Source organism: Hyaena hyaena, unplaced genomic scaffold (assembly GCF_003009895.1).
Source record: "Hyaena hyaena isolate Hyena2069 unplaced genomic scaffold, ASM300989v1 scaffold_104, whole genome shotgun sequence".
Classification (NCBI taxonomy): domain Eukaryota; kingdom Metazoa; phylum Chordata; class Mammalia; order Carnivora; family Hyaenidae; genus Hyaena; species Hyaena hyaena.
The window spans coordinates 783,708-809,655 of NW_024080736.1; the positions used below are offsets into that span (position 1 = coordinate 783,708).

General features: G+C 44.0%; 1 protein-coding gene across 1 annotated transcript in view; it reads left to right on the plus strand.

The window, feature by feature from the left end:
- PRKCA (protein kinase C alpha) overlaps nucleotides 1-25,948 on the plus strand; it is a 401,970-nt gene that overhangs the window by 141,519 nt on the left and 234,503 nt on the right. The window contains exon 3 of the mRNA XM_039235921.1: nucleotides 12,649-12,731. Within this exon, the coding sequence (XP_039091852.1) occupies nucleotides 12,649-12,731 (83 nt within the window). The remainder of the gene's footprint in view (nucleotides 1-12,648; nucleotides 12,732-25,948) is intronic.

Sequence of the window (25,948 nt, forward strand, 5' to 3'; positions counted from 1 at the left end):
TTTTCAATTTGTGGCTGTTTACCAAACTCAACTTGAAGCTTTTCCAGGTATCCGAGCCTTGAGGCGCCTGAGTGGCTTGGTCTGTTGAGCGTCTGACACTTGATTTTGGCTCCCTGGGTCATGGGATTGATGCTCTTAAGATTCTCTGTCTTCCTGTGCCCCTCGTCTTCATGTGCACATGTGCACACTCTCTAAAACAAAACACTGAGTCTCACTGATCTTTAAAGTCACCAGGATCCAGCACCACGTCTGGCATGTAGCTACTGCCTAGTAAGTACCTGTGGACCAGAATTTAAACTGAATGCTTTCTAGTCACTGCTTCTGGTTCTTTACCACCACCTTTCTTGCCCACCCCCTATATTTGGTTTCTGTTTTTACAACTACCAAAGCCACAGCGTGTGGAGGACCATGACCCTCGAGTTGCTGATCTAATAGATCTGTCTCAGCTACTTCCTGACTACTTGTGAGAGAGACACTATCAAAAACTTCCGTTTTGAGACGTGCCCCCCTTTTATTTTCAAGGCTCCTGGCTGTCTGCTTGCCTTGCCCCTAGGCCTAGCTCTGCTCTTGAGCTAATTACTTTTCTCATCACTTAAGCACACCATCTCTCTTGAAAACTCAGGGTTGCCACCATCAGGATTGTGCTTAATGAAATCCTCACATGCCTACCAGCCTTCCTGGCCCTCTGCTAGGAGCTTCGTGGGTGACTTTTAGAAGGAGTGGATGAATAGGTAAACATGCAACTTTGTATGTGACCCATTTTCAAAATAAACTATGAAACTACAAATACCAGAAAGGTAGACCTAGCTCCTGGCCTTGCCCTTAACCTTCAGTTTGCAACCACATGGCTTGTTTTCTGAGCAGATATTTGCTAAGGATGTTGACTCTTCATGCGACTGCTGGAACTTGAGAATAGGATTAAACAGAAGACTAGAGGCAGAGAAGGAGTCATGACCCTGACCTTATTACCCATCTCCCCGACCAATCCCCCACCAGAAGACCTCCAGGGAGCACAGGTTGAAACCCATTAGGTAGATTCTTAAGTCTCGTGAGTTTGCTGTTCTCAGACTCTGATGTTTAAATGAGTAATGTCCTCGTGACAGTTAACGCCAAAGGTGACTTCCCTGGGCTCTTGGTCCCCTGAGGATTCTAAGTGTTAGTGTTCTGGGTGGTTTTACACTTGTGTGGGACGTGTCCTCTCTCCACTAGAGACAGGGGAAGTACTTGATGTGTAATTAGACCTTGTACAAACATGGTTCCTCGTTATCTTGATTGCAGATATGGGCTGGTGTATTAAGCAGGACACCCACCCACAAAGTCAAGGATTTTTAATTTTTTTTTTTAATGTTTATTTTTGAGAGAGAGTGCGAGCAGGGGAGGGGCAGAGAGAGGGGGAGACACAATCCGAACCAGGCTCTGAGCTGTCGGCACAGAGCCTGACACAGGGCTCAAACCCACGAACTATGAAACATGACCCGAGCTGAAGTTGGACGTTTAGCCAGCTGAGCCACCCAGGAGCCCCACAAAGTCAAGGATTTTAATTTTGAGTTTCTGATTGTACTTAAACTAATAATTATGAGCAAATGAATACACATGCTCCCAGATGCTTTTCGAATGTCAGGGTTTCTATTTCATATCTGCAATTTGGGTTTAAGATGCTGTTTTTTGTTTATGGTCACCTCTCATCTTTGTGGGTCCTTAATTTTTCTCTGGGTAAAGTGTGAACAGCACCTTAATTGTTTGTTTTAACCACATGTTACTGCTTTGGACTTGAAGGTACCTTCAGTCTCCACTGGAGATACAGGTAGGTTTTGTGGGCCACTGCTGTGCTGGCCCGTGGAGCTGTCGGGGAAGAATGACTCACTTGAGAGTCTTCCTACTTATTCATATCCATTGATTGAAATCTGGAGCTAATTTACCTATGGAGCCTTTCCCTGAACACATTAGATTTTTACGTTCTCTCATTACACTGGGTTCCATTTGGGAAGTGGGCTGTGGTGGTTTTCTTAACACACAGGGACACATACCTCTGATTAAAATATTCATTAAAATTTCATTTATGAAATTTCCATCTCATTTCATTTATAGGTGGCTCAGTTGGTTGAGCATCCAACCTCAGCTCATGATCTCACAGTTTGTGGGTTTGAGCCCCAGGTCAGGTTCTTTGCTGATGGCTCAGAAGCTAGAGCCTGCTTCAGATTCTGTGTTTCCCTCTTTTTCTGCCCTTGCCCCACTTGCACGGACACTTTCTCTCAAAAATTTTTTGAAAAATTAAAAATGTCTTCATTTCTAGAGTGATTTACTTTCTAGCAACTGCTTTGGTGTGTGTGTGTGTGTGTGTGTGTGTGTATATATATATATGTAAGTTTTCTAACGCTGCCTTAAGCACAGTACCACAAACTGGGTGGCTTAGACAAGTTTTTAGTCTGACAGTGTGGGAGGCTGGGAAACAGAGGTGAAGGGTCTCAGCAGGATTGGTTTCTTCCAAGGGCAGTGAGGGAGAATGACTCTCCCCAAAACTGGGGGGTTTGTTGGCAATCATTGGAATTCATTGGCTTGTGAAAGCATCGCCCCAATTTATGCCTTCAATTCAAAAACAGTTTTTAATGTTTATATTTGAGGAAGGGGGAGAGAGCATGAATGAGGAAGAGGTTGCAGGCAGATAGGGAGATGCAGAATTTGAAGCAGGATCCAGGCTCTGAGCTGTCAGCACAGAGCCTGATGTCGGGCTTGAACTTGTGAACTGCGAGATCATGACCTGAGCAGAAGTCAGACGCTCAACTGCCTGAGCCACCCAGGTGCCTCTGCCTTCATTTTTGCTGGCGTTCTTGTGTGTCTGTGTCTGAATTTCCCTTTCTGTAAGGACCCCAGTTCTGTTTATTAGGGCCCACCTCATGCCAGTATGACCTCATTCTAATCACATGTGTGATGGCACTGTTGCTAAATAACTTCACGTTCTGAGGTTCTGGGCATTAGGATTTGACCATAAGAATTTGTGGGGAGAGGTGCACAATTCAACCCACAATGGGACAGCTAATGCCAGAAATGATCAGATGACATTTTCATTGGACAAGTTTGCGTTAGAGGAGTGGAAATAATAAATTATGCTGACTGTGCTTCAGAGACCAGCTAGAAAGAAACCTGTTAGAGGATGAGAAATTCTGTCCTTGGAGAGAACTGTGAAATTGTTCTTCATCTACTAGGTATAAAAGCAACATCTTTTTGAAGTCTAGGCTCTGGTGTTTCTAAGTAGTTCTTTGTCTCCGTGGCTTTTGATGAATGGAGGAGGGGCAAAGAGTTGAACCACATGAGCAAAACCCTGTCTAACTTATCTCTCAACCTCTTATAATGTATGTTTCCAAATATCTGCAAATGTAGTGAGAGTAGACCATGTACCTGCCGGTCTCATAGCTTCACTACCTGTGGGCTTGTACCAATTTTGGCTCATCTGTTTTTTCCTTGCCTGGAATCCATTAGAGCAAATTGCAGACATCGTGTATTTCCACTCATCTAGATTTTTTGAGACAAAATTAGTGTTTCACTTTTACGATATTAAAATCAAAAAACATAAAGCCATTCAGTGATAAGTGTTACAAAATATACCCTGGATTTTACATTATAACAAATTAAAAGATGGAAAGGGAAAGATGAAGGGAATGGATGGGCAGAAGAGTAAGGGGAGAGTCGATATGAGATACCTACTACTTGACATGTTTTTCTCTTTGACTAGACCCTGATCCTCCCTATGAGCACAAACAGGGTCTTGGCCACCCCTTGATCTTCATTCTTGGTGGAGTGGAAGTGTTATAGTGTTCAGTAAATATTTGCTGAATTATTGAGTGAGTAAGGAATGATGAGATTCCCCAAAAGGCTTGCCCAGAGAGATAGACTCAAAAAAAAAAAAAAAATTCAGAGACAAAAAGGAAGAGACTCCGAGACTACAACAGTTAGATTGCCTGTTGGGAGTCTCCAGAATAATTCTGCCAATGCTGTGTCACAATATAGCTTTTTTTTTTTTTTTTTTATATAACAACCCTGGTAACAAACAGGCTTATGTCTGCTAAGCACCTGCCCCAGGTTGGATGGAATTACCTTATCAACTTCGAGGTTTCCTCTATACTGTAGGTGTCCATTCTTTGTTTGCCTTATGTGGTGTTACCCCCTTCTGTTTTCCCAGAGTCCTGGAGCTGAGGTTTCTTTTCTGCCTGCCGTTCTGGGGAAGGGTTGGGGTGCTCTTAAACAAGTGGCATGCGTTTTGCTGCAAGTATGATTTTGAGGTCCAGACTCCAGTCAGACCGGTGCTCTTGGGAGTTCCCCCTGAGCAAAGGAAGTGAGTCGTATTCTACTAGAATAAGGAGGGTTTCGACGGGACGGAGGAGGGAGGCAAGGTAAAATCTGCTCTCCCAGATCCCAGTTTGAGTCCTTGGAGACTGACCAACCAGGACTTGAAAATACTACAGAGAGCAAACCTAATGTAAGCTGTGAATTTGGGGAGGTAATGATCTGGCACGGAGTTCCTTCGTTGGTAACAACCGTCCCGCTCTGGTGGTGATGTTTGCTGTGGGGGAGGCTGTTCATGTGTGGAGATGAGAATAAATGGGAAATCTCTTTATCTTCCATTCGACTTTGCTGTGAATCCCACTGCTTAAAAAAAAGTTCTCAGAAAAATATTGCCAGGAGAAGTCTGGTATTACAGGCTTGATAAAGTCTTGTCTAGGACATATGCGATTTCTTTTCAGGGTCAGAAGGAGGAAACCGAAGTGCATGCTGGGTAGTTGTAAATGTTCAGATACGGAGTCGCTGCCAGGTCATGAAGGTTTCATGCCCTCATGAACTTAAAAGGAAGTTGGATTCTTTAGATGATTTTGAAATCACAAAAAGCTGCAGGATCTGAGCTTTAAAAACCAAGCCTTGGGATTTCCCTTCAAACATGTTTGCATGATTTGTCATATACTTTAAAGGATTTTTCTCCATGAAACAGACGGGCCTTTATACTGCAGTTACTTGAAGTATGAAGATGATTTTCCTGCTCTCCGTGAATGGTAACCGAGGTGTCCATCTTGTTTCAGTTCTGGGTTGATTATGAGAGCTAAATGGGAATAAGTGAGAGAAGAGAGGCTGTGTATCCATGCCCTGTTGGCATATGTGTGACTGTCATTACTTACATTCTTCCAAGCGTGTGCCTTTTGGGCCATAAGGGGCCAAATCTCATCTTTTCTCCTTGATTCTGGAAGAATCCTTTATACCAGATACTTGCCCACCTTTTCTTGAAATTCTTCTTCCCTTACTCCCCCAACCCCCCAGACCCCAGAGTCAGGACTCTGCCTTCTCACTTTGCACACCACCATCTCCTTTTCACCATCAGCCGTGTGTGTGTTGCCAACACGTTCCCCTTGCTCCTTGAAGTCCATCCACCATCTTGCCTTCAGCTCTCAGCTATGCAGATGCCTCTTAACATTCGGTCTGCAGGCCCCAGCTGCCTTTTGACCTTTAGCCCTGAAGGTCCACTTGCTTGCCTGGCACATCTGTCTGGATGACTCAGCAGCATAGGGTACTCGCTTTGTCCAAAACCACACACACACAGTCATGTCGTCTCCTTCAGCCTGTGTAATTCCGTGAGCGGGTTTGCCCAAGCTGCGGATTTACAGGTTCTGGTTCATTCTTCCCTCTTCGCCTCCTCCATTCATTTCCCACAACCTACCAATTCTTCCTTTATTGTTTTAGAGATCTTTGGTACATACGAAGTACCATAAAAACTCCGTGCACACCAGTATGAACTGTAAAAGCATATGTGATAATTTATATATTCAGGTATGTAAAACTGTATGGTGTACATGGAAGTATAGGTATATAGGGAGAAAATGAAATTTTGGAAGGGTCTTGAAGGCTCACGTCCCTGACAGTTTTGGGAGATGACTGCCACGACAATGCCGAGATCTGGTTTGTTTCTTTCTCCCTTAGTCTTTCATGCTGTTATGACTGTTCTCTTGGCTGGAGGATGGCAACACCATTTGCCCAATTTGCTCTGACCAGTAACCTAGGAGCCCCTTTCTTTTACACCTCATATTCAGTCTGCCAGCTTTCTCCAAAATGTGTCTCAAATGCAATCAGGTAGGAATGCAAAAAAAGCCATCCAGACTTGGTGGCTTGAGAGCAGAAGAAGAGGTTAAAGGTGATTCTCCTGGAAGAAGAGGAGAGGCATGCCTCATCAGAAATGGCAATCCTGGGAGTTTGCAAGAGTTGATTAGAAGTGTGTGCACAGATTCTCAGAGACGGAGTCTGCTGCCTGAAAAACGTCATCCCTTCTGGTAATATGTGATAAAGCACATTTACTTGATTTGTTTTCATACAGCTTGAACATGTATCCCACGAGAAGACTGTTTTCATTGTTACAACTCTGAAACCAATAATTTTCTTTGAGCATGCAGATATAACATAAGCTCAAATTTTCATGACTTTCGCTGCGAAGCTGAAAGTGGTTCACTTGCCTTAGAGATTTTCATTTTATCGTATTCTGATGTGATGCTACCTTTCATTAATCCCTTCCAGCTAAGCAAAATTTAATTAAAACCACCTCACATGATGGCACCCATTCATGTATTTAAAAAAAGGAACTCAAGGAAGCTCAGCTAGCCACCTTCTGTTCTGAATAAAGTCTGACTGTTAAATGTAGTAGGTTTTCCCTTGAATTTGGGCTTTGTTACATAATTCCTCACCGTTTCCCCTCAATTTTGGATAAAAGGGAGTTTTTATGCCTGTTCTCCATTTTACTTGACTGCCTGGATTTTTAAATGATATAGACTTGAGGGTGAAAAGGAAAATAGGTGATTTCTTAAAGAGAAGTGGAAAGTGGTATATAGTATATATCTTTTCCCTTGAATGAACTTGGCAATCCATGTCAAGTGTTAAATAGGGGTAGTGCCATCTTACATAGTGACCGTCAGTGTCACAAAGATCTAGTAAAAGAGCGAGCCAGGCCTGCAGTGGCTCCACCATCATTATTACCAGCAGTATTGGCTGCTGGTGAGTGAGATAGGGGGTTTGGTGAAACACGTCTCTAGGCCTTGGGAGTTATGAGTGTCCTCTGCTCTGAATTTTCCCATATCTTGACTCTATCCTGTCACTGTGTTAAGAATTTCTTGCAATGGAAGGAAATCCTCTTTGTTGGTTTTCTAAATCAACTGTGAACAAAAATTACCGCAGAAGATTCACATATGCAGCACTACAAAGCTGAGTCTCATTTATAATTTCAGGGTGTTTCAGGTTGATAAATCAAACTTCATCTTAGCAAAATATCCATAACCTAAAACTTACTACTTTGTTCATCTCAAGTGTGTAGTTTAATGGCATCAAGCGCACTCAACAGTGTTGTACCACCATCAATCTCCAGAACTCGCTATCGTCCCAAGTAGAGCTCTACCCATTTAGTGCTTACTCCCTGTCTCTGCCTCTAACCACTTCCAGGTACCTCATATGAGTGGAATCCTATAACAGCCATCCTTTTACATCCATCTTGTTTAACTTAGAGTAATACACTCAAGGTTCGTCCCCATCATAGCCTATGTCAGAATTTTTCCTTTTTAAGGCCGAGTAATCAACACTGCATTCTGTTTATCCATTCATATGTTGACGGACTTTGAGGTTGGTTACATCTTTGACTGTTTTGAGAACGTCGCTGTGAACGTGGAGACCCAGCAGTGGGACTGTTGGCTCATGGAGTTGTTCTGGGTCTAACTTTCAAATCCTCTTGCATCCTCCCCATCAGGGGACCAAGGACTCCATATCCTCGCCATCATGTATTACTTTGTTTTCTTAATAGCCTTCCTAGTGGGTATGAGGTGGTGGTTGATCACTTTCCATTAGAACTTTCTCTCCTGTCGGAGCAGTTGCTGTGCCGTCCTGACTGATGGGTAATCTATGTTGGTGGCACTCCTAAGGATCCCTTGGCCTCGATGAGCAGGAAGCAGATGGCTGCAGCTGATTCCTTTGTAGGTAGCGTTGGCTCACCGTGCTCTTTTAGTAAAGCTCTAGGTTTGAAAGCGGCTCTGGGCTTAGCACTTGCCCAAATCACTCCAGGAAATGTGGTCTAGTATTGAGAGCCCCAAGTCCTCCATCCGTGTGAGGACAGGTGTGAGAGAAACCAAGGCCTCTGCAGGCCCCCAGGTGTGTCTGATGAGCTGAGACTGGTATAGTTAAATCAGTTCTTAGCAAATTCGCGGGAGTACAGTGTTGGAAGCGGAGTGTATCTCTCACACTGAGTGTTTGGCTTTCAGCTTTGCCCTTTATTGGGTTTTGTTCACTTTGATGAACATGACTTTAATCTGCTATCAGTATCAATATGGCAGCATCACCGCACACCTCTATTTTTTTTCTGTAAATTTTTGTGAATTCTTGAGCCAAACATAAGTGACTGTTACTCTGTCTTGGACAGATAGTGAATACTCTGATTAATTTCCATTTTGCTTACTTCCAGAAGTAAGATTAGTGTATGATATGGAGCTGTAGACAAAGCACTCCCAATTTCAAAGCCAGGTAATGTTAAGAACCATTATTTGGCAAAGCCTGCTGTTTTTATTTTTTTGTCTTCCTACATCATTGGCTCAGTGTGATTTGTGCATTTTACGTGTCCTCCATTACTGTTGGATGTGATATGTATAAGCATATCACACAGAGGATTAGAGAAAAGGGATTTTGTGCTTAGAAAATAATTGAAGATTTACTTTGTGACTTTAAGCTGCATGATAGCTTCATATTTTAAAACCTCTCATTTGGTTATGTAAGCAGACATGCCCTGAAGCCTTGGAAAATGGGGCTCTGTCTCATTTTCACTGGCCAGCCCATGCTGGCTTAAGCAAAGGCTTGTTTAAGTACTGAGAGTCCAGCTTCAGGACAAACTATGGAGTGGGAGGAAGCTGCTGTGATGTGTGTCTCCACTTCCTGTCTGCCAAGGTCAGGCAAGCGTGTACCAGATGCATACTGTGTGATGGGTACTCTCCTCTCCCCGACTCTCCTCACTTCCCCCTTGCTCCATACAGCATGGGGAGACTGAAGACCTTTAAAATTCCAAATAAAAATAAAAACAGCTCCTCGTTTTTAGCCTGGGGAAACTGTGTTTTCCCTCTCGACTTGAGCCTGATAAGTACTGTAGTGTTATTGAGCCAATCTGTTCCTCATTTTTCTCCTACCCTAGCAAGGCTTCTCAAATGTTTGCATTATATTGTCTTACAAAATATGCATTACCCCGTTTAGTTTGGAACTTAAAAACAAAGGTCAAGGCCCACCGTTCATCATTTTGGAATCTCTGGCCCTTGCTCAGCTTTCTGGGCTGTCCTCTCCCAGACCAGTGCTATGTGGAGCCAGAGTCTGAGAACACAGGCTTCTCTTGCCTGCCCAACTCGGGTGGGGGTGGGGTAGGAGGAGGGAGATAACTGGGCTTTCTGTCCCTGCTCCTGGGCACATGGTTTCTTTCTCTGAAGGTGATCCGTTCTGAATCTTGGGTATCTGAACAGGCCTTGCAGGGTCTTTATGGTCAGATAGCTCCCACATGACCTTTCACTTCACCTCCCATTGGGTGAACCCACCTGTTTCTAGGGGTGACTTTCATGTCAGGGAGGCTAGGAAGAAGTAATCTTGGGGGTAGCTGGGATTTTTCATGGCCCCTGCAAATTACACTGTGTAGTGAGGGCCTGGAGCTTCTTGGGGTAAAATTTGATAGATTTTTTGAGTCACAAAATAAAAATAATTCCGGGTCGAGATTGATAATTGCATTGAAAGGTAAATGGGGATAGAAAGGACAGATTAAAAAAAAAAAAAAACATTCAAATGGATTTGACAAATACAGGTTTTCTTAAGTGTTCACCTGAATGTAGAGATGGTTTAAAAAAAAAACCATACACACAATGTCGAACAATTAAGTAGGGAATCCAAATGCTCATTTCCCTTTCAAAACACCATATCCATAATAAACCATGATGAGGAAATAATGCCCCTGTGACCCTTTTCCCTTTGTAATTTGTCTTGCTAGTTCCAGTGAGCGAGCGATGACTTTGTGCCTGGGGAGAGCCAGGAGATGAGATTAATTTGTGCCATTACAGCCGTGCTTTATTATCCATCCTTGGAGAGGGCTGGAATGAAGATACCAGAAACACTGCGGGAAAAGCTGTTCTGAGGGCTTGGAGGAGCTAAGTGCCACCCTTTGCGGTGTCTCGGTGTGGCTGGGGCAGCCTGGGAACTACTTGTCTCTTCTCTGTCCCTTCCTGCCATCCTCGTGGACCAGTGCAGTGGCCTGGCAGGTGGCTAAGGAGGACCCTTCATTCGGGCATCTCAGCTTCTAAATTTTTTATTTTTATATTTTTTTGAGGTTTATTTTGAGTGAAGGAGGGAGCAGGGGAGGTGCAGAGAGGGTGGGGGGGGGCAGAGAGAGAATCCCACACAGGCTCCACACTGTCAGCTTGGAGCCTGATGTGGGGCTCAAACCCACGAACCGTGAGATCATAACTGGAGCCAAAATCAAGAGTCGGGCATTTAACTGACTGAGCCCCCAGGTGCCCTGGGCATCTCTGCCTCTAAAAAGATGCGCTTCAAGACCTCTTTGGCTATCACCTTTCTGTGGTTGGTCCTCTCCTACCTCCAATTCTGCTTGGTTATGCCTGGCCTGCCTCTTTTTTTTTTTTTTTTTGAGTGACGTTGTTTAACAACCACCTTAAAACTATTTTAAAAGAAAACAGCCCTCCCTTATCCACTACCCTGACAGGGCATACCCACATCTTCCTCCTCTGAGTTACTTTATTTAATTTTTATTACTTTTAAGTAGACTTCATGCCCAGCGCAGGGCTTGAACTCATGACCCTGAGATCAAGAGAATTGGTTGCCTAACCAATGGAACCATCCAAATGCCCCTTGGTTATTTTATATATATATATATATATATATATTATATATGTGTGTATATATATTTATACGCACACATATATATTTTTATATGTATTTACATATATATGTATATATACATACACATATATAATATACATATACATAACATTTACTTTAAATACATATGTAATATATATACTTCATATGTATTCCTTTTTTGCCACCCATGTATAAAACCTTGGCAACACCTCCTCTATCTTTTCTGTTCCTGTCAACAGCTAGGACGTAGTAGAAAGAAAGGGGAGATCATAGTTCCTTTTGTGTAAGATGTATACATAGTGACACTTGTTAAGTAGTGTTGAGGATTCAGCTACATGTTGCATGTGCAAGGACCCATCAAAGTGACACATAATAGGATGCTCAATAGTATCTGGGGTCGGCTGGCAAGTCAGGTCAGTTCTTCAGTTTCTCTGGCATCTATTATTTCTGTTTCTCAGCAGACTGAATAATGACAGGCCATCACTTTATTCCTAGATTATATGAGAGACTTCTAATTGGACCTATTGGCTCAAACCTAGTCCATTAAATTCTTCCTTTTGGCCACCATTTGCCTTCCTAAAGCCCTGTTTTTGTCCATGTTACTCTTGTTCAAACCTTTCAGTGGCTGCCCGTGCTTATCAGGAACCTTCTAAATGTCTTAATGGCCACTCAGGGGCCTCTCTTACTTTCTTAATACTAGGCTTGGTACTTGTTCTCCCCTTGGGATTTCAGCTCTCGGCAAACCTGCTGCCATCTCCCTCTCACGGAAACAACTGATCCTCTTTGGTTGGCTTTGTCCACATGTGCAGGGAATCGTGGTATCTTTGGGGGAAGAAGAGAGCCCAGAATCTGGGGAGCTCTAGCCTCCCTTCTGCAGCAAGGACTTAGGGCTGACCCAGTGCTTCTGAGGATATGCTTTTGAGCTTGCCATTCAGCAAAGAACGGTGGAGTAGTAGGCTCTACCCTTTGGAAGACTTGAAGCTTCGGTGGAAGGACCACCTAAGTCATTTACTTTTTTTGTATCCTCTGCATTATACTATCCATAAAATCTCTTAGGGGATTACTTACTAATGCCTATAACCATTCTTTGACCCATCCTCAACCATGTTCAACTTGGAAAGCATGTGTTGTGTAGTAGATTTGGTAGATTTGTAGGGAATCCCCCCAGCTGGTGATAGCATTTGTGGCCAGCAGTCACGTATACGAAAGTGTGAAGGTGTTCGCCTTTTTTGTTTTGTTTTTCTATTTCAAAGGGCTTTCTGCAGATTGAGTTTGTGATCTTAAGGAGTTGAGTTCAGAATTCTGCTGAGTAGTTCTGCAAACCACATATAGAGATACTGCTGTATGTATAATTATTATTTTTATTTTGCCCACAGGGTGTATGCATGCATTGTGTATTGGTATAGGACAGTGCAAAGTACTTGACACTTTGATTCACGGTTTATACCTTGGGAAATTCTCTTAGAACCTCTGGCCTTCTCTCTTTCTCTCTCAATTTTAGAGAATAGGAACTAGGTTTTAGGTCTCTTTGGGCCTTGAGTCCCAGCATTTTATGGTTCTACTATCTATAAGTCTGACTGATACCAAACACCACTGAGTCCTGAATAAAATGCTTTCTGATTGCTGTTGGAGATTCTATTATGAAATGAAATTGACTTCTAACAGCACACAGCCCTGTTTGGAAAGCAAAGTTTGTATGTTAAATTACTAATTTTATTTTTCTTTTCTTTCCACCAGTTTGCTGTTTTGTGGTTCACAAGAGGTGCCATGAATTTGTCACTTTTTCTTGTCCTGGGGCGGATAAGGGACCGGACACTGACGTAAGTAGTCTGGAAACTATTATTTGATGTTAATGCAGATCTTTGACTTCAACCCCTTTTTAATGCCTGTATAACTGTTGTTTTGGCACATATTCTTAATGGGAAGACTTGTCAATGGGTCCTTTACAACCTTGGCTGGTCCCGGTGAACAGATATATAGTCCTTTCGAGCCCTGGCAGGGGTAGTTCAGGGTCAGAGGAGAATTTGTTAGCTTGTATTCTTCCACTCTGGGCAACCACATGGACTAAGTCCACCAAGTTTATAGTAAGGGCTTTCACTAACACAGTGTGGTTCTTTTCTGAAGATGTTGACAAATTTTACAACCTAACCATGAATCACCCTTTATGGTTCATCCTAACGGGTTATTATTGACTAAAAGGACCATCCTTGCTTTTAGCCAGTGCGACCTCTTCTTCCTAGTTTGCTTCATGAGATCCTTGCTCCCTTTTCATTATGTATTATAAATGCTGCTGTTGATTTAAATAATTTAGCATCTGTTCCACTGAACAACTGATCTCTGAAGCTACCCATGTGTGAACACATAATTTGATTTGTGCCCTAATTCTACCTGCCTCTAGTGAGCATCTCTCTTGCTTGCATCTCTTGTTTACTGAAAAATGGCATCAGCAGAGGAGAGCAGGAGCCAGGAGGCATGGGAAATACCAATACCTAAAATATATTGAGTGGAAAATTGGGCTGTTACATGGAAAATATTTTAACAACAACGGAATTGCAGGGGAGGCCTAGGACAGGAGACATTTCTATTCCGAATTGCTTTTGTGGGACCACTTCAGTCACTAATACTTGCATTATGTGCCCCAAGTGTGATTCCTACCTTTGGCTCTTGTGCTTATCAGGAAGCACAGATTTCAAATCAGCCTTGTCCGTGCAGGCAGGGCTGAAATCTTTCCTTTTCTGAAGAGGGCGTACTCCCGGTGAGCTCTGAGGGGTTCCGATTTGCCTTATTTTGGCGCAGTAGTGAAGGAACTTAAACTACATTTCCACTCAGGTGCTGGTGGAAAGTGCACAGAGCAGGAGCCCTGGGCTCTGAGCTGCTCCTGGCCCCGCAGAGGCTCTGCATGTGGGAGCCAGAGAGACTCTGAGATCATCCTGTTTTATATGTTCATGGACCAGAAAGCCCGCATCCATGGGCGGCTCACCTACATACAAAAAACTAGTGTGCACCACCCCACCCTTTCACATGCCATTTCTTTCTGGAATATTGCCTCCATTTGGGACATTTTAGAGGTAAAAATAGATGGAGAGGAAGAGGACCAGCTTTCCAGAAAGTTGGCCTCAAACATCACATGGTATTTCTTTAGCCTCCTTACTCATTATTCTTGGCCCATCCTTCTCTTCTCCGATTTTGGCTCCAGCAAAAATGGTGTGTCTGTCTGTCTGTCTTTCTGTCTCCTGCCCACAGGAAAATAGTTTTTGTCTGACTCTTTCCCTTCCTTCCACTTTATTCTTTTGGCTTAAGTACCCTTTATTAAGTACTTAATATGGGAGAAGATAGACATTAAAGTATCACTAATTAGAGTAGAGGCTCTCTGAGTGTGTTTACCTAAGGGATCGACTCTGGGTGGCCAGAGGCTTCCCCAAGGAAATGGCATTTAAACCAAGCTTCAGGAGCAAGTGGAGATAGGCAGGCACAAGGGAACGTGTGTGCACGCACGCTGGAGCATAAAGGAGCCCCATGGAAGACTGTCTCAGTCAAAGGGAAAAGCAAGTGAGAAAGCCCTGAAGCGGGAAGATGTTCAGTGTATAAGAGAAAACAAGAAGGCTGGTCATCACATGTGTAGTCAGGGATTTTGAACACAAGGTTAGGAATAATAGGGATCCAGAGAAAGGGTTTAAACTAGGAATGATGTGATTCTGTTGACATGTTATATGATTTCTTTGCTTTCCTTGTAGGAAACACCAACAGCAGAAATGGGTTTGATGTAGGGGTGAGGAAGGTGGAAGGACCTCGAGGTAAAGGGAGGCAGTGGGGATAGACAGAGTGAACTCACTCATGATACATTTAGGAGCTCGTCCCCAGCTCTTGGCCATTGGAGGATCAGGGAGGTGAAGGTGTTGAGAAAGACTCTCAGGCCTCTCGCCCAAACCTATGACTGTATGGAGGCCATGGAGAAAGAATGTGTTTGGAAGTATGGGACAGGGCGGGCAGATCAAGGGATTCTCTTCAGACCAGCTCAGTTTGAGAAGTCTCAGTGGAGAGCACAGTTATCTGCGCATGCAGGTGTGGAGTTTGGAAGTAGAGTGTGTCCTGAAGATAAAGATTCCTCTGTTTTGTTATTTTAAAGTTTGGGTGTGGATCATCTTGCTAAGAGAAGGAGGTATAGAATGCGGAGAAAAGAGATTAGGGCCCAGAAAAGAGCACTGAGGGGCTCCCGTGGGTTGGATGGGAGAAGGGGGCTGGGAAAGGGAGACCAAGGAGGGGCAGGTGGAGAGGCCGATTTAACATTTCCTAGAGGGACCTTAGATCAACTCTCTGAGTACATCCGTGATTGTGTTATGAATTTTGTAAGCTTTTGATATCACACATAGATACATAATGTACACCCCAGTTTGCACGGGGCTGTCTTGTTTACACGAGGAAGTCTTGGTTTATGCCTTCTACAGCTTAATGTCCCTTAGTTATTTTTAGCAGCCCCTTTCATGCCCACAATTCTTACCTTTTTTTTTTTTTTTAAATATTTATTTCTGAGAGAGAGAGAGAGAGAGACAGCGTGAACAGGGGAGGGTCAGAAAGAGAGGGAGACAGACTGTGAAGCAGGCTCCAGGCTCTGAGCTGGCTTTCAGTACAGAGCCCAATGTGGGGCTCGAACTCTTGAACGGTGAGATCATGACCTAGGCTGAAGTCGGATGCTTAACCGACTGAGCCACCTAGGTGCCCCAACTCTTACCCTGTTTTGATGATCAGCATGTGCCCCCCCCCCCCCACAGTCCTTGAAGCCGCAGCCAAGCATAAAGCCTTAGTGATGGTCTGCTGGGTGTGAAATACAGTGGGAGGGACACCTGTGATCTGATGCGTCTCAGTTCTGTCCCTACCTGGTGTTGTGTTGACCCACTGTACGTGCTCAGTCTCACATTTTAATATCCGTGAAAGTGAAGATAAGAGACTTCTCTTTTTTTTTAATTTAATAAGAGAGAACAAAGAAGTACAGCCTGTGCCTTCTCCTCTAAGGAGAACATTTGCCTTTTGGTCGTTGGCATTGAGAGGCTGATCCTTAGGACTTTGTGCAGCCAGGGCAGGAGAAGGCTCTTCTGTGTGCGGGCCGGTGTTAACTCCCTGTCTGGATTCGCAAGATGCCGAAGTTGGAGCTGCACCGGGGAGGTAGCTGGAAGAGCATGAAGGTGTCAGGACAGACAGAGCTGAGATGAGAAGGGAGGATTTTCTTACTTGTTCTTTTAGAACGTTTTAAAGTGCTCGGATTCTAGAGCTGGAAGGGGTGTTAAAGACTTACCTAGGTTAACCTTATTTTATAGATGAGACCGAAGCATAGAGAAGAAAGGCATAAATGATCTGGGGGCACTGTGACATGTTGTCCCCTTGGTGTCCAGTGTGTTAGTGGTGGACTCGACGGCCATGGAAGGAAAGAGGGGGCAGGGCATGGCCAGTCAGAGAAGTTGCTAGCTCATGTCTTGGTGTGTTAATCGTTCAAAGTTCTGCTCACACACTTAGAAAAGTGCTAAAGGGCATGAGAAAAATGAATTAAAGGAACGGGGATCAGGAAACAAAATGCAACCAAGGAGAAGGAAAAAAAAAAGACCTTAAGCATCCCCACCCCCCCAAAATTTAAAAGTTTTCTAGACTAAGACTTGTTTCATCCATGGCAAAGGCTTAAGCTGCACACAGCATGTGCTGTTGGATGATGCAGGGTCGGAGGATACCAGAACGCTCCCACATGGGTCCGAAGGCATTGATGGACCCCATGACGTGCCCCAGTACTGTCCTCAGTCTGTCCATCCTCAAGATAAAAAGACAAGCACTTAAAAGTGAAATAGCAGTGCCTCGATCCCAGTAGCCAGATGGCAATAGCTAAACATTCTTTGGAACACAGATCATTGAAAGAATGCAGAAGTTGTAGGGAAACTCGGGGAGGAGAGAGGGTGTCTGGGTTCCCTGGCAGGACCCCCCTTCCCCCACCTGGCCATGTTCTCCGCCCTCCCCCACCTCTGGACGGGCAGTGTTCTGTTGCCAGACATTCCCTGCCGCCAACATGTCTGGAGATCAAAGCCACGTGTGTCTGAGGTTGAAATGCAGCCTGCTGCACACCAAGGAAGTGGGAAGAGGAAAAGGAAAGGCTCGGTGTTGGAAAGGCACTTTGGGTAGGTGCTTGAGGCTCTGCCCAGCACCCCTGCCCCCATCCAAGATCTTGTAAGATGACAAATAACGAAAATGGCCCATGTTTAGAAAGAGCTGACTTCCTTTCATTCCTCGCCCTTCCCACCCCCCCCCCCCATTAAGACATGAACTAGAACATGGACAAGCACAGGAAGGACTCTGACCTTGTTTGCCTTTTGGGGTGGGGGATGGGCAGTGTGATTTTGGACAGTGCTTTTGTTTCTTCAGCGGCCACTGATCCCCTGAGCTGATGTTGTTCTCTTCCTTGCTCTGGCCACGATGGGGTGGGCGGGTAGGTGGTGGGTCAGAGAGGCCTAACACCTTCCTCAGACTCTTCCCTTCACCATTTAAAATTTCAGCTCACCAGCTGCTTTGTCTTGCATTCTGGAACTCCTCCCACTGCTTAGAACAATCTACCCTCAAATTCAGTCTGTTCATGAAGCCCATCCTGCTAAAGGGGACCAGGGTATTCGGGTCTTCAGTATGAGTGTATATGTGTGCGTGTATGTGTGCTTGTGTGTGCGTGTTTATTAGCACATTCAATCTTCTTTTTCATACCTTGTGTTTCCTGTGGTTGCCTTCAGGTGGAGAGAACAGTGCGGCAGACCTTTCAGACATGCCTACCAATCTCTGTCCTGCCCTGAAAACCATAGACAAACACACCCCTCCTTTTAATATGTAACGTCGTAGGCAGAGAACGGTCTCTATGCGATGCGTATAAACCCACACAAACGTTAGACAACTCTGTAAACACAACCTTTGGATATATTTGCTCTGTGGGCTGGATCTGAGAGCATTTGTGAAAGAGGGAAAGGGATTGACCTGTTCAAAGGCTTAAAGCCTACCTAGTGGCAGTTCTGCTTCCCTTGCATCTGTGTTTGTTTTCTTTGTATCTGCCTTGTGCCTTTTCACCGGTCCCCTGCCTTTCTGGGGAGAACCTGTGCATGTGGTCTCTTGTACTTTTTAGAGCTGAGCCGTACAGTTAAACAGCATTCAGGTGACTTAAAAATCCCTTCATGGATCGTTAGTGTACTTCACCTGAGACACCACCAGCATCCGTACCGACAGCATCAGGACTTAGCTGGTGCTTGCCAGAGTGTTTGTGAGGGCATAAATGAAGAAATGAACTTGTTAAAATGCGGGAAGGCTTGCTTCTGATTTGGTGCGTCTTTTAAGTCAGAAAAGATTGTAGAACTGAGCCATTGGAGGAAGCTTGAGAGCATTGACTTTAAATGCTTGGAGCTGAACCTGGAAGCGATTGGGCACATGGCTACAAGCCAAAAGTGGTACCGGTGTGAAGCTGCACTCCGCAGGGGGCTGTACGTCCAGCATGCGAAATCACATTCGTTTGGTTACGACAGTCTTGAGAATTCTCTCGTTCTGGAGTTCTTTCTGGTGTCTTAGAAACTGAGCACATGAAAAAGGCTGCTGAGTTGTTTAAAATTCAACATTTCAGAGCTTCATTTGTAACAAAACTCAAAACATTTAAAATAAACCTAGAAATTTAATTAGCAAATCTTCTATTTTCTCAAAGTGTGCTTTTACATTTAATATGGAAATAAGACAGTTTTGTGAGCAAACCCAACTATACTCGAAACACTTTTCTGTTCCTGAACCGACAAAGGAGGTTTGTAAAAGGTGCAGGTGCTAAGAAGTTGCCTTTAAAATTCAGCTGAGTGAGGTCACGAGAGCTATAGAGTTGGAATTGGAAGTCCTGCCCCGCCACATCACTGAAAATCCCCGTAGACCTTGGTTTTCTTATTTATGAATACGGAGGTTGAACTTGGTGGTCTTTGAAGCTGTTGGCAGCCTTCGGTGACATTCCATCACTAAATACTTAGCGCTTGGTGCCCTGATGATAGGAAGGCAAAGAGCATCCTTGCCCTCCTGGTGTGCCCTCTCTAATCAAAAGGATGAGCTGAGCGTGCAAACAATGATAAGATTGCAGATGATAGCCACCATAAATGGGGAAGAAATAAAATGCTACTAAGTGTGGAGAAAGAGAGCAAGCACCTTATAGAAGATGGAGGGAAGGCTTCCTGAAGGTGTTTAAGATCTATAAGATTTCTTTCCTTTGAAAATCCTTTTACAAACCAGTAGGACCACTATTTGGAGTTCCTGCTCTTGCCAAACGCTGCTATCCAGTGGTGCGCGAACTGCGGTGACACGCACGTGCCAAGGACCTGTGAAAACACACTCTAGGGAGACACGCGGTGTTCTGTGTGTCCTGGTGGGACCCCCTTTAGGTCAGCCTCAGAGGAGGGCTCGGCGGGGTCCTGAAACCACCCTGTGCACTCGCCCACAGTTACCATTCCTCACGTGCTGTGATGCCACCGGAAACCTTAAAAAGAAGTTATTTCAGGGAAACAAACCCAATACAAAACTCCCGTGCTAATTCTGCTCTGCAGTGGGTGGATTATTTTATGTACCAGATTCACAGTAACAGAAGTATTTCCTACAAGGGAAGGGACTCCTGCTACTTTGCGCCAAATTAATTTAGCTGGGAGTTAAAAATAGCCACAAAGACTTGCATCCGCCATTCGGATGTAATAAAGGAGACACATCCATTGTCTTTAGCTACCAAGTTTGGGCCAGTGAGGAGAGGGGAAATGAGTGCCTCATATTTAATCAGTGCCACCAGAATGCCTATTCTCAAGGGAGTCACCCTGGGAGCTCTTCAGTGTAATCCAAAGGTTTGAGTTGCCACTGCTCAAACACCTTCGGAACTTCTCTCGGAATGGCATGTAAGGCCAGTAGTAGTAGCACATTCTTTGCAAAATCTCCACTCTTGGCAAACTGACAGCCTTTGAGAGTGTGGTGAGGTTGTTTGGGGGAAGTGACCCCCGTTTAGTGGAGCCAGATCTGAACAAGGGGCAACGATTAAGGTGGATGGTACGGTTTTGGGTCCAAAAAGGAAGTCGATAAGGTTAAGAGAGTATTTTCCTGGGAGTCGTACATGGATGCTGATGTCAGGTTTGAAGATGTGTGTGTGTGTGTGTGTGTGTGTGTGTGTGTGTGTGTGTGTGTGTGAGAGAGAGAGAGAGAGAGAGAGAGAGAGAAGCCCGTAGGAATCCTCATGTAGCTTCTCAGGGGCACTTCCACGTTGGCTAAAAAAAAAAAAAAAAAAAAAAAACCAACAACTGTTGCGTTGCTTAATGGTCTTGCCTGGAGATCCTGTGTCTTTTCCCTTTGAAAAACAAGAGCTCAATGGGAAGCCTGCCATAGAACAAGTACTCAGAAAGAATGAGTGGAAGAAGGTCTAATTTGACCACCAGTGAGTTGTATGTATCTGGGGCTGAATTACTTAGTTTTAGCTATACATGGGACTGTTCATGAATTTCCCCACTCCTAGGAGTGGATTTGTTTATTTAGAGAACCAGTGGGGGAGGGGCAGAAAGCAGGGGACAGAGGATCTGAAGCAGGCTCTGCATTGAGAGCAGAGAGCCCACTGAGGGGCTTGAACTCATGGACCATGACCTGAGCCAAAGTCAGACGCTTAACTGACTTGAGCCATCCAGGTGCCGCCTCCAGGAATGGATATTTCATCAGTATCATGGCACCTCAGGAGGAGGATGGGAGAAACATACCTGATGGACTTCCCTACTTTTCCTAAACAATTTCAAATCATTGTCTTAACTATTGGGAGTTTACAAAATGGTGGACCTGGGCCATAGCTGTTGACTGGCTAGGATAAAAACTAGTGTGATGGCTTCCTTCTTGATTTCTCTTTACCTGTGCAAGTGACTTAGTAACATCAGGCAGTTCACGATTTACAAACAGCCAAATTAACTTTTTCCTGAGAGCTGTTGCTGGCAATGATGTTTAAGGAACCTACAGCTAGGGCTGAAATCACTGGAAGCCCAGAGCTAGAAATTCTGCTACCCAGGTAATGGCATCTTCGTGGTATTACCTGATGTGTATTTAGCATCCCTTATGTCTGTTGCTGTGTGTGTGTGTGTGTGTGCGCGCGCACGTGCGCGCGCACTATATGTCATCATTAAATGCTTTTTGGGCATTTATTGTTGCCAGGAACTGGGGGATGCAAAGGTTAATAGACCTAGCCCTTGTCTTCAAATAGTTTATCCTTAGCAGGAAGTCATAGACCAAAATAAGCATTATTCAGATAATTGAATGGATAATGTATACAAATACACTAGGCATACGTTAATCCCATTGTGTAAATGTGAAAGTCAAGGCTCAGGGTTGGTTCAAGGACTTGGTAGAATCTGGTAGTGAATCGTGCATTAAGCTTTGGACCAAGTCTCTGCTTCCAAACCAATTCTTTCCTCAATACCAAGTGGGTTCGTCAGCAAAGTCACTTAAGGGGCAGATTTTCTGCCAGTGAAAATTCTCTATTTTTGTGACTAGAATCTTGAGTCAGTGTGACTGAGAAAACTTAAAATGGTAAGAGAAATTTGAAATAAGTTCCGCGGATATTAACAGTAAAAGCACTCATAAGTGAGCCCAACAAGGTGAATTCACTAGTGGTGACAGAGCATGTAGGGCTGAGGATCCTGTGAGAGCCTAGAGCAGTTTGGTGACTTAGTCTGGGTTCTTCTCAAGAAAGTGGAAGGTAGTACTTCCTAGGACCTGGGGATTCTGGAAAGATTTGTTTTAAGTGGCTTTACCCTAAGCTGTAAGCCAGCCTGGAGAGCTTTTTGGCTTCTGTCTGAGGCTTGTTCCTGGATTTTAGTGAGACACTTTTTTACAAGCTAAAGTAGGAGTCCCATTCAATTAGCTGGTACCTTCCTCACCATGGTTGTCTTCTGCTTAATAAATTTCCAGCAAGAGACCCTATCTATGGACAAAAAAAGAAGTACATTTCCTCAGGGCTAGGAGAGGGAAGGAGATTTGTAGAGGATTTTCTAGCTAGCATTACTGCTGGTATCCCTATTTATTTACAGTGAGATCAAGGGTCAGAAACAGTTGTAATCCAATGAGCCCACTTATTAGGACTTCTGTCTAGGCCTTTGGTAGTGGTTAAGACAGATGAAGCAAGTGGGGAGGTACTTCCTCTGACAGCTTTTTCTCTTGTGTTGTACCAGAAGAAATGAGCAAGCAATCATGGCAGCCAGTACTAGCAAGAGGTCAGATGGATGGTGGGAAGGTCAGTTCTAATCATTGTTCATTCAGTGTTGCTACTTTTGTAATCTAACCTCCCAAAACATATTTGAATTTATACCATGGGGGGAAAACTAGGTTCAAAGAAGAGCGTCCTTGTCCAGATTATTGTCAGATGACCTTCAGGCATCAAATAGTCCTGATTGCATTCCCCAGATAATTTCCCTGATGTAGAAAGAATGCTCAGGTTCTTATGTTGAGGATGTCACACTCAGAATGTACAACCGTGTCCTTATTTTATCACAGTCTGTACTCCCTGCGTCTCCTCCACTACCCAAGCCAGTGCTTATTCCTGTTAGTCTATGTTGGAGGAACACCAGATGGTCATCTGTGCATAGCCTCCCAAGCCTTTGAGATCATCTGGGTTGTCTCCATCTCTCTTGGCTTTCACATCTTAAGCAGTCTCCAAGTTCAGTGCGCTCTGTCTCTGACTCTCCTCTCCATGCTCCTTGCCGCAATCTTCATGAAAGCTTCATCATGTTCTGTGATTTGGCCTTGCTGGCTCTGCACTGTTTCTCCTTTAGTCTGTCCTTCGTATTGCCAGCCAGTGGTACTCCAGTTGTTGTGTGTATAAAACATATCAATATTTGTCAAAGGTTACTCCTGAGTCCCACAAGAGCACTCCACCAGTTGTTAGCTGGAGCTGTTGGCCAGAATGTTGCAGTGCCTCACGTTGGCCTTCCCAGGAGGGTAGTATTGTGCCGGTGTTCCAAGAAGGCAAGCATAAGTGTACACATGCCTAAAGTTCTGCTGGCGCTGTGTTTTCTGATGTCCCATTCACCAAAGCAAGTCACATGGACAAGCCCAGAGTCCCTGTGAAGGTAGGTTAGGAATCTCTAGAAAAACAGAACTAAGGGTCTGTGTGCATATTTATCATACAAAGAGACTTAAGAAATGGGCTGCTACAACTGGCAAGTCCCCAGATCCACAGGGTGGGTGGGTGGGCAAGCTAGAGACCCAGGAGAGCCAACAGTGTAGTTCTAGTGCGAAGGCCAGCAGATGAGATTAAGGCCCAGTGTTTCCTTAGAGGTCCAAAGGTGGGGAAGAAGCCCATGTACTAGTTTGTAGCCATTTGGACAGGAAGAACTCGTGTGTGTGTGTGTGTGTGTGTGTGTGTATGCATGTGCACATGCACATGTGCGTGCACAAGGTAGGGGGGAAGAGCAGTCAGTGTTTTCATTCTATTTAGGCTTTCATTAGGGAAGGCAATCTACTCTATTCCTCCACCAGTTTAAATGTTAATCTTGGGGCGCCTGGGTGGCTTAGTCGGTTAAGCGTCTGACTTTCGATTAGGTCATGATCTTGCAGTTCGTGGGTTCGAACCCCGCGTCGGGCTCTGTGCTGACTGCCAGCTCAGAGCCTGGAGCCTGTTTCAGAGTCTGTGACTCCCTCTCTCTGATCCCTCCCCTGCTCACGCTGTCTCTCTCTCTCTCTCCTAGAAATAAATAAAACATTAAAAAAAGTTCTTTAAATGTTAATCTTAACCAAAAACTCCCCCACAGAAACCTTATTTGACCAAAAATCTGGGCACCCCGTGGCCCAGTCAAGTTGACAAACAGACTTAGCCATCACGGGGAAGACACGATGTGGGTCCTGGGAGGCATGGATTGCTCTCCCCATTAATGTAACCATTTGCCATAGGAAGACTGATTTTGATCCTATTATATTTTCTTTCCCCTACATCTTACTCATCTCTCTATCCTTAATACTTAGTATAGTTTCTAACTCCTTTTCCTTGGTTTGAGTAAAATATCTATAAAACGTTCTAGAAGATTGTCTCACGATCAGCAGCCATTTTAAAATTCTTAATCATTGTCTTTAGAAAATGAATTTTAAAAAAAGTATTAAATTTTTTAAAACATATTGAGGGACTAGTCTATTAGGATACAAATTTAAGCCTAACCAAATTAAGCAAGATATCCATTGAACTGTACTCATGAACTTTTGTGTGACCAGCCTTTTTCTTAATATTTCTTCTGTTAAATGTTGATGGGAAAAACAACTTCTCACAAGGAAATACTTGTTTGGTCAACCATATAATTTCAATTTATATTCATTCAGTGAAGTGATTGCTAACTGCACAGTTAATCTGGGGAGGTTTATAACCTCAGTTCAAGAAGGGAAATGACATAGCCAGGAACACTACCTTAGGAGGTGGTGGTCAGATTTCTTTCCACTTTGGCCACTGCTGTTCTAGATGCCCTATCATATCCCTAACTGTGCCAGCAAGAATAATTTATGCATAACTCAGAGGTGGCTATTCATGCTCTTAAGAAATTTATATTGGTAGAAGATTGCTGAGTGAAATACTAGATTTTGAAATACAGAGATTGTAAACTTTTACAAGTGAGGGTTTGTTTATTTTTCATGTCCTAAACCACAGTTAAGTACCTTTCAGAAGGCAGTTTGGAGGCTTGCTTTCTGCCATCTTGAGTTCCTGGCCTGTACCTCCCCATCTCTCTTTCAAGACCGGAAGCTTTGTAGAGTTAACATGGGGTAGAAATGTTTAAAACATGAGAATTTCATACTTGAAAATGATATTCTCTGTGGAGGAGGGTGATTTTAGGTTTCTAGATACTAAGCTGTATCATGACTCATTTGTTCTTAAACAGGTCGTTCTGTTACTAAAAATTAATCACAAAATACCAGGGAATCTTGAAAAAGAGAGATCACACACAGCAAGTTCTTAAAATTAGCAAGGCAGGTCTGTTCTCTTCTGCATTTGCGAAGTTTGAATGATGCACCAAGATTTAGGTAATTCATTTTAATCACATTTGTCCCATTGTAAATAGGTGAGTTAGAGTAACTTAATGTACAGAATAAGAATGGAGGGGGTGTGGTAATGGTAAGTTGAAAACTTGAAAATGAATCCCATAAATGAAACAGATCTTCTCTTACAAGCACTTGCTGTGAGTTTGGAGCCATGTGCTTAGGTACGATCATATTCTCACCTGAAGAACTTCTGTTCGTCTAGGAGCTGGACCCTGGGAGAGTCCAGCAAAACAGCTTCCTGATTGGCTCCTCATTTTCATCTTTGTCTCTGGCAGCTTTCCCTCTACACGCAGCTAGAGTGAGATTTTGCATGTATCAGGCAAATCAGATCATTGCATCACTCTATCTAAACTCTTCGGTGGCCTCCTTTGACTATTAGAATAAAACGTAAACTCTTTACCTTGGTCAGCAAGGTTATGGTGATTGTGATCTTGCTCCTGTTCATCTCACTGACTGGAACATGACAAGCTCATTTGAGCCTTAGGTCTTTTGCACAGGTGAGTTCTTCTGGAATGAGGCTCATTCATACCATTCAGGTCTCTACTCAGATGACCCCTCCCTGGAGATGCCTCTTTAGATCACGTCCCCCCGTTATTTTCTGTTAGTCTTTCCTTGTATATTCCGTAGCCCTTATCACTACTTGAAACCATAGCATTTACTGGGTTATTTTTTCATCTCTTCCACAAACCTGAAATACAGATAAGTGCAGGTGTGTTGTCTTTTGCTTCTATTTAACTTAGAACAGTGCCTGGCACATGCAGTGCTCAGTGTTGGCTGGCTGAGTGAATATTACTCTCACAAGACAGAAGACCAGGCTTAGAGTTTTGTTGCCTTCCAACAGTATAAAGAGCCTAGGATCAGTGGGGATTTTTCGTCTTCTGTGATGACGCTGCCATGCAATATATTAAACTGGGCCATGTCACTTAAGCCTAAGGTGTACCATGTGATTGCATCTTCCAAAGAAACTGCGGGT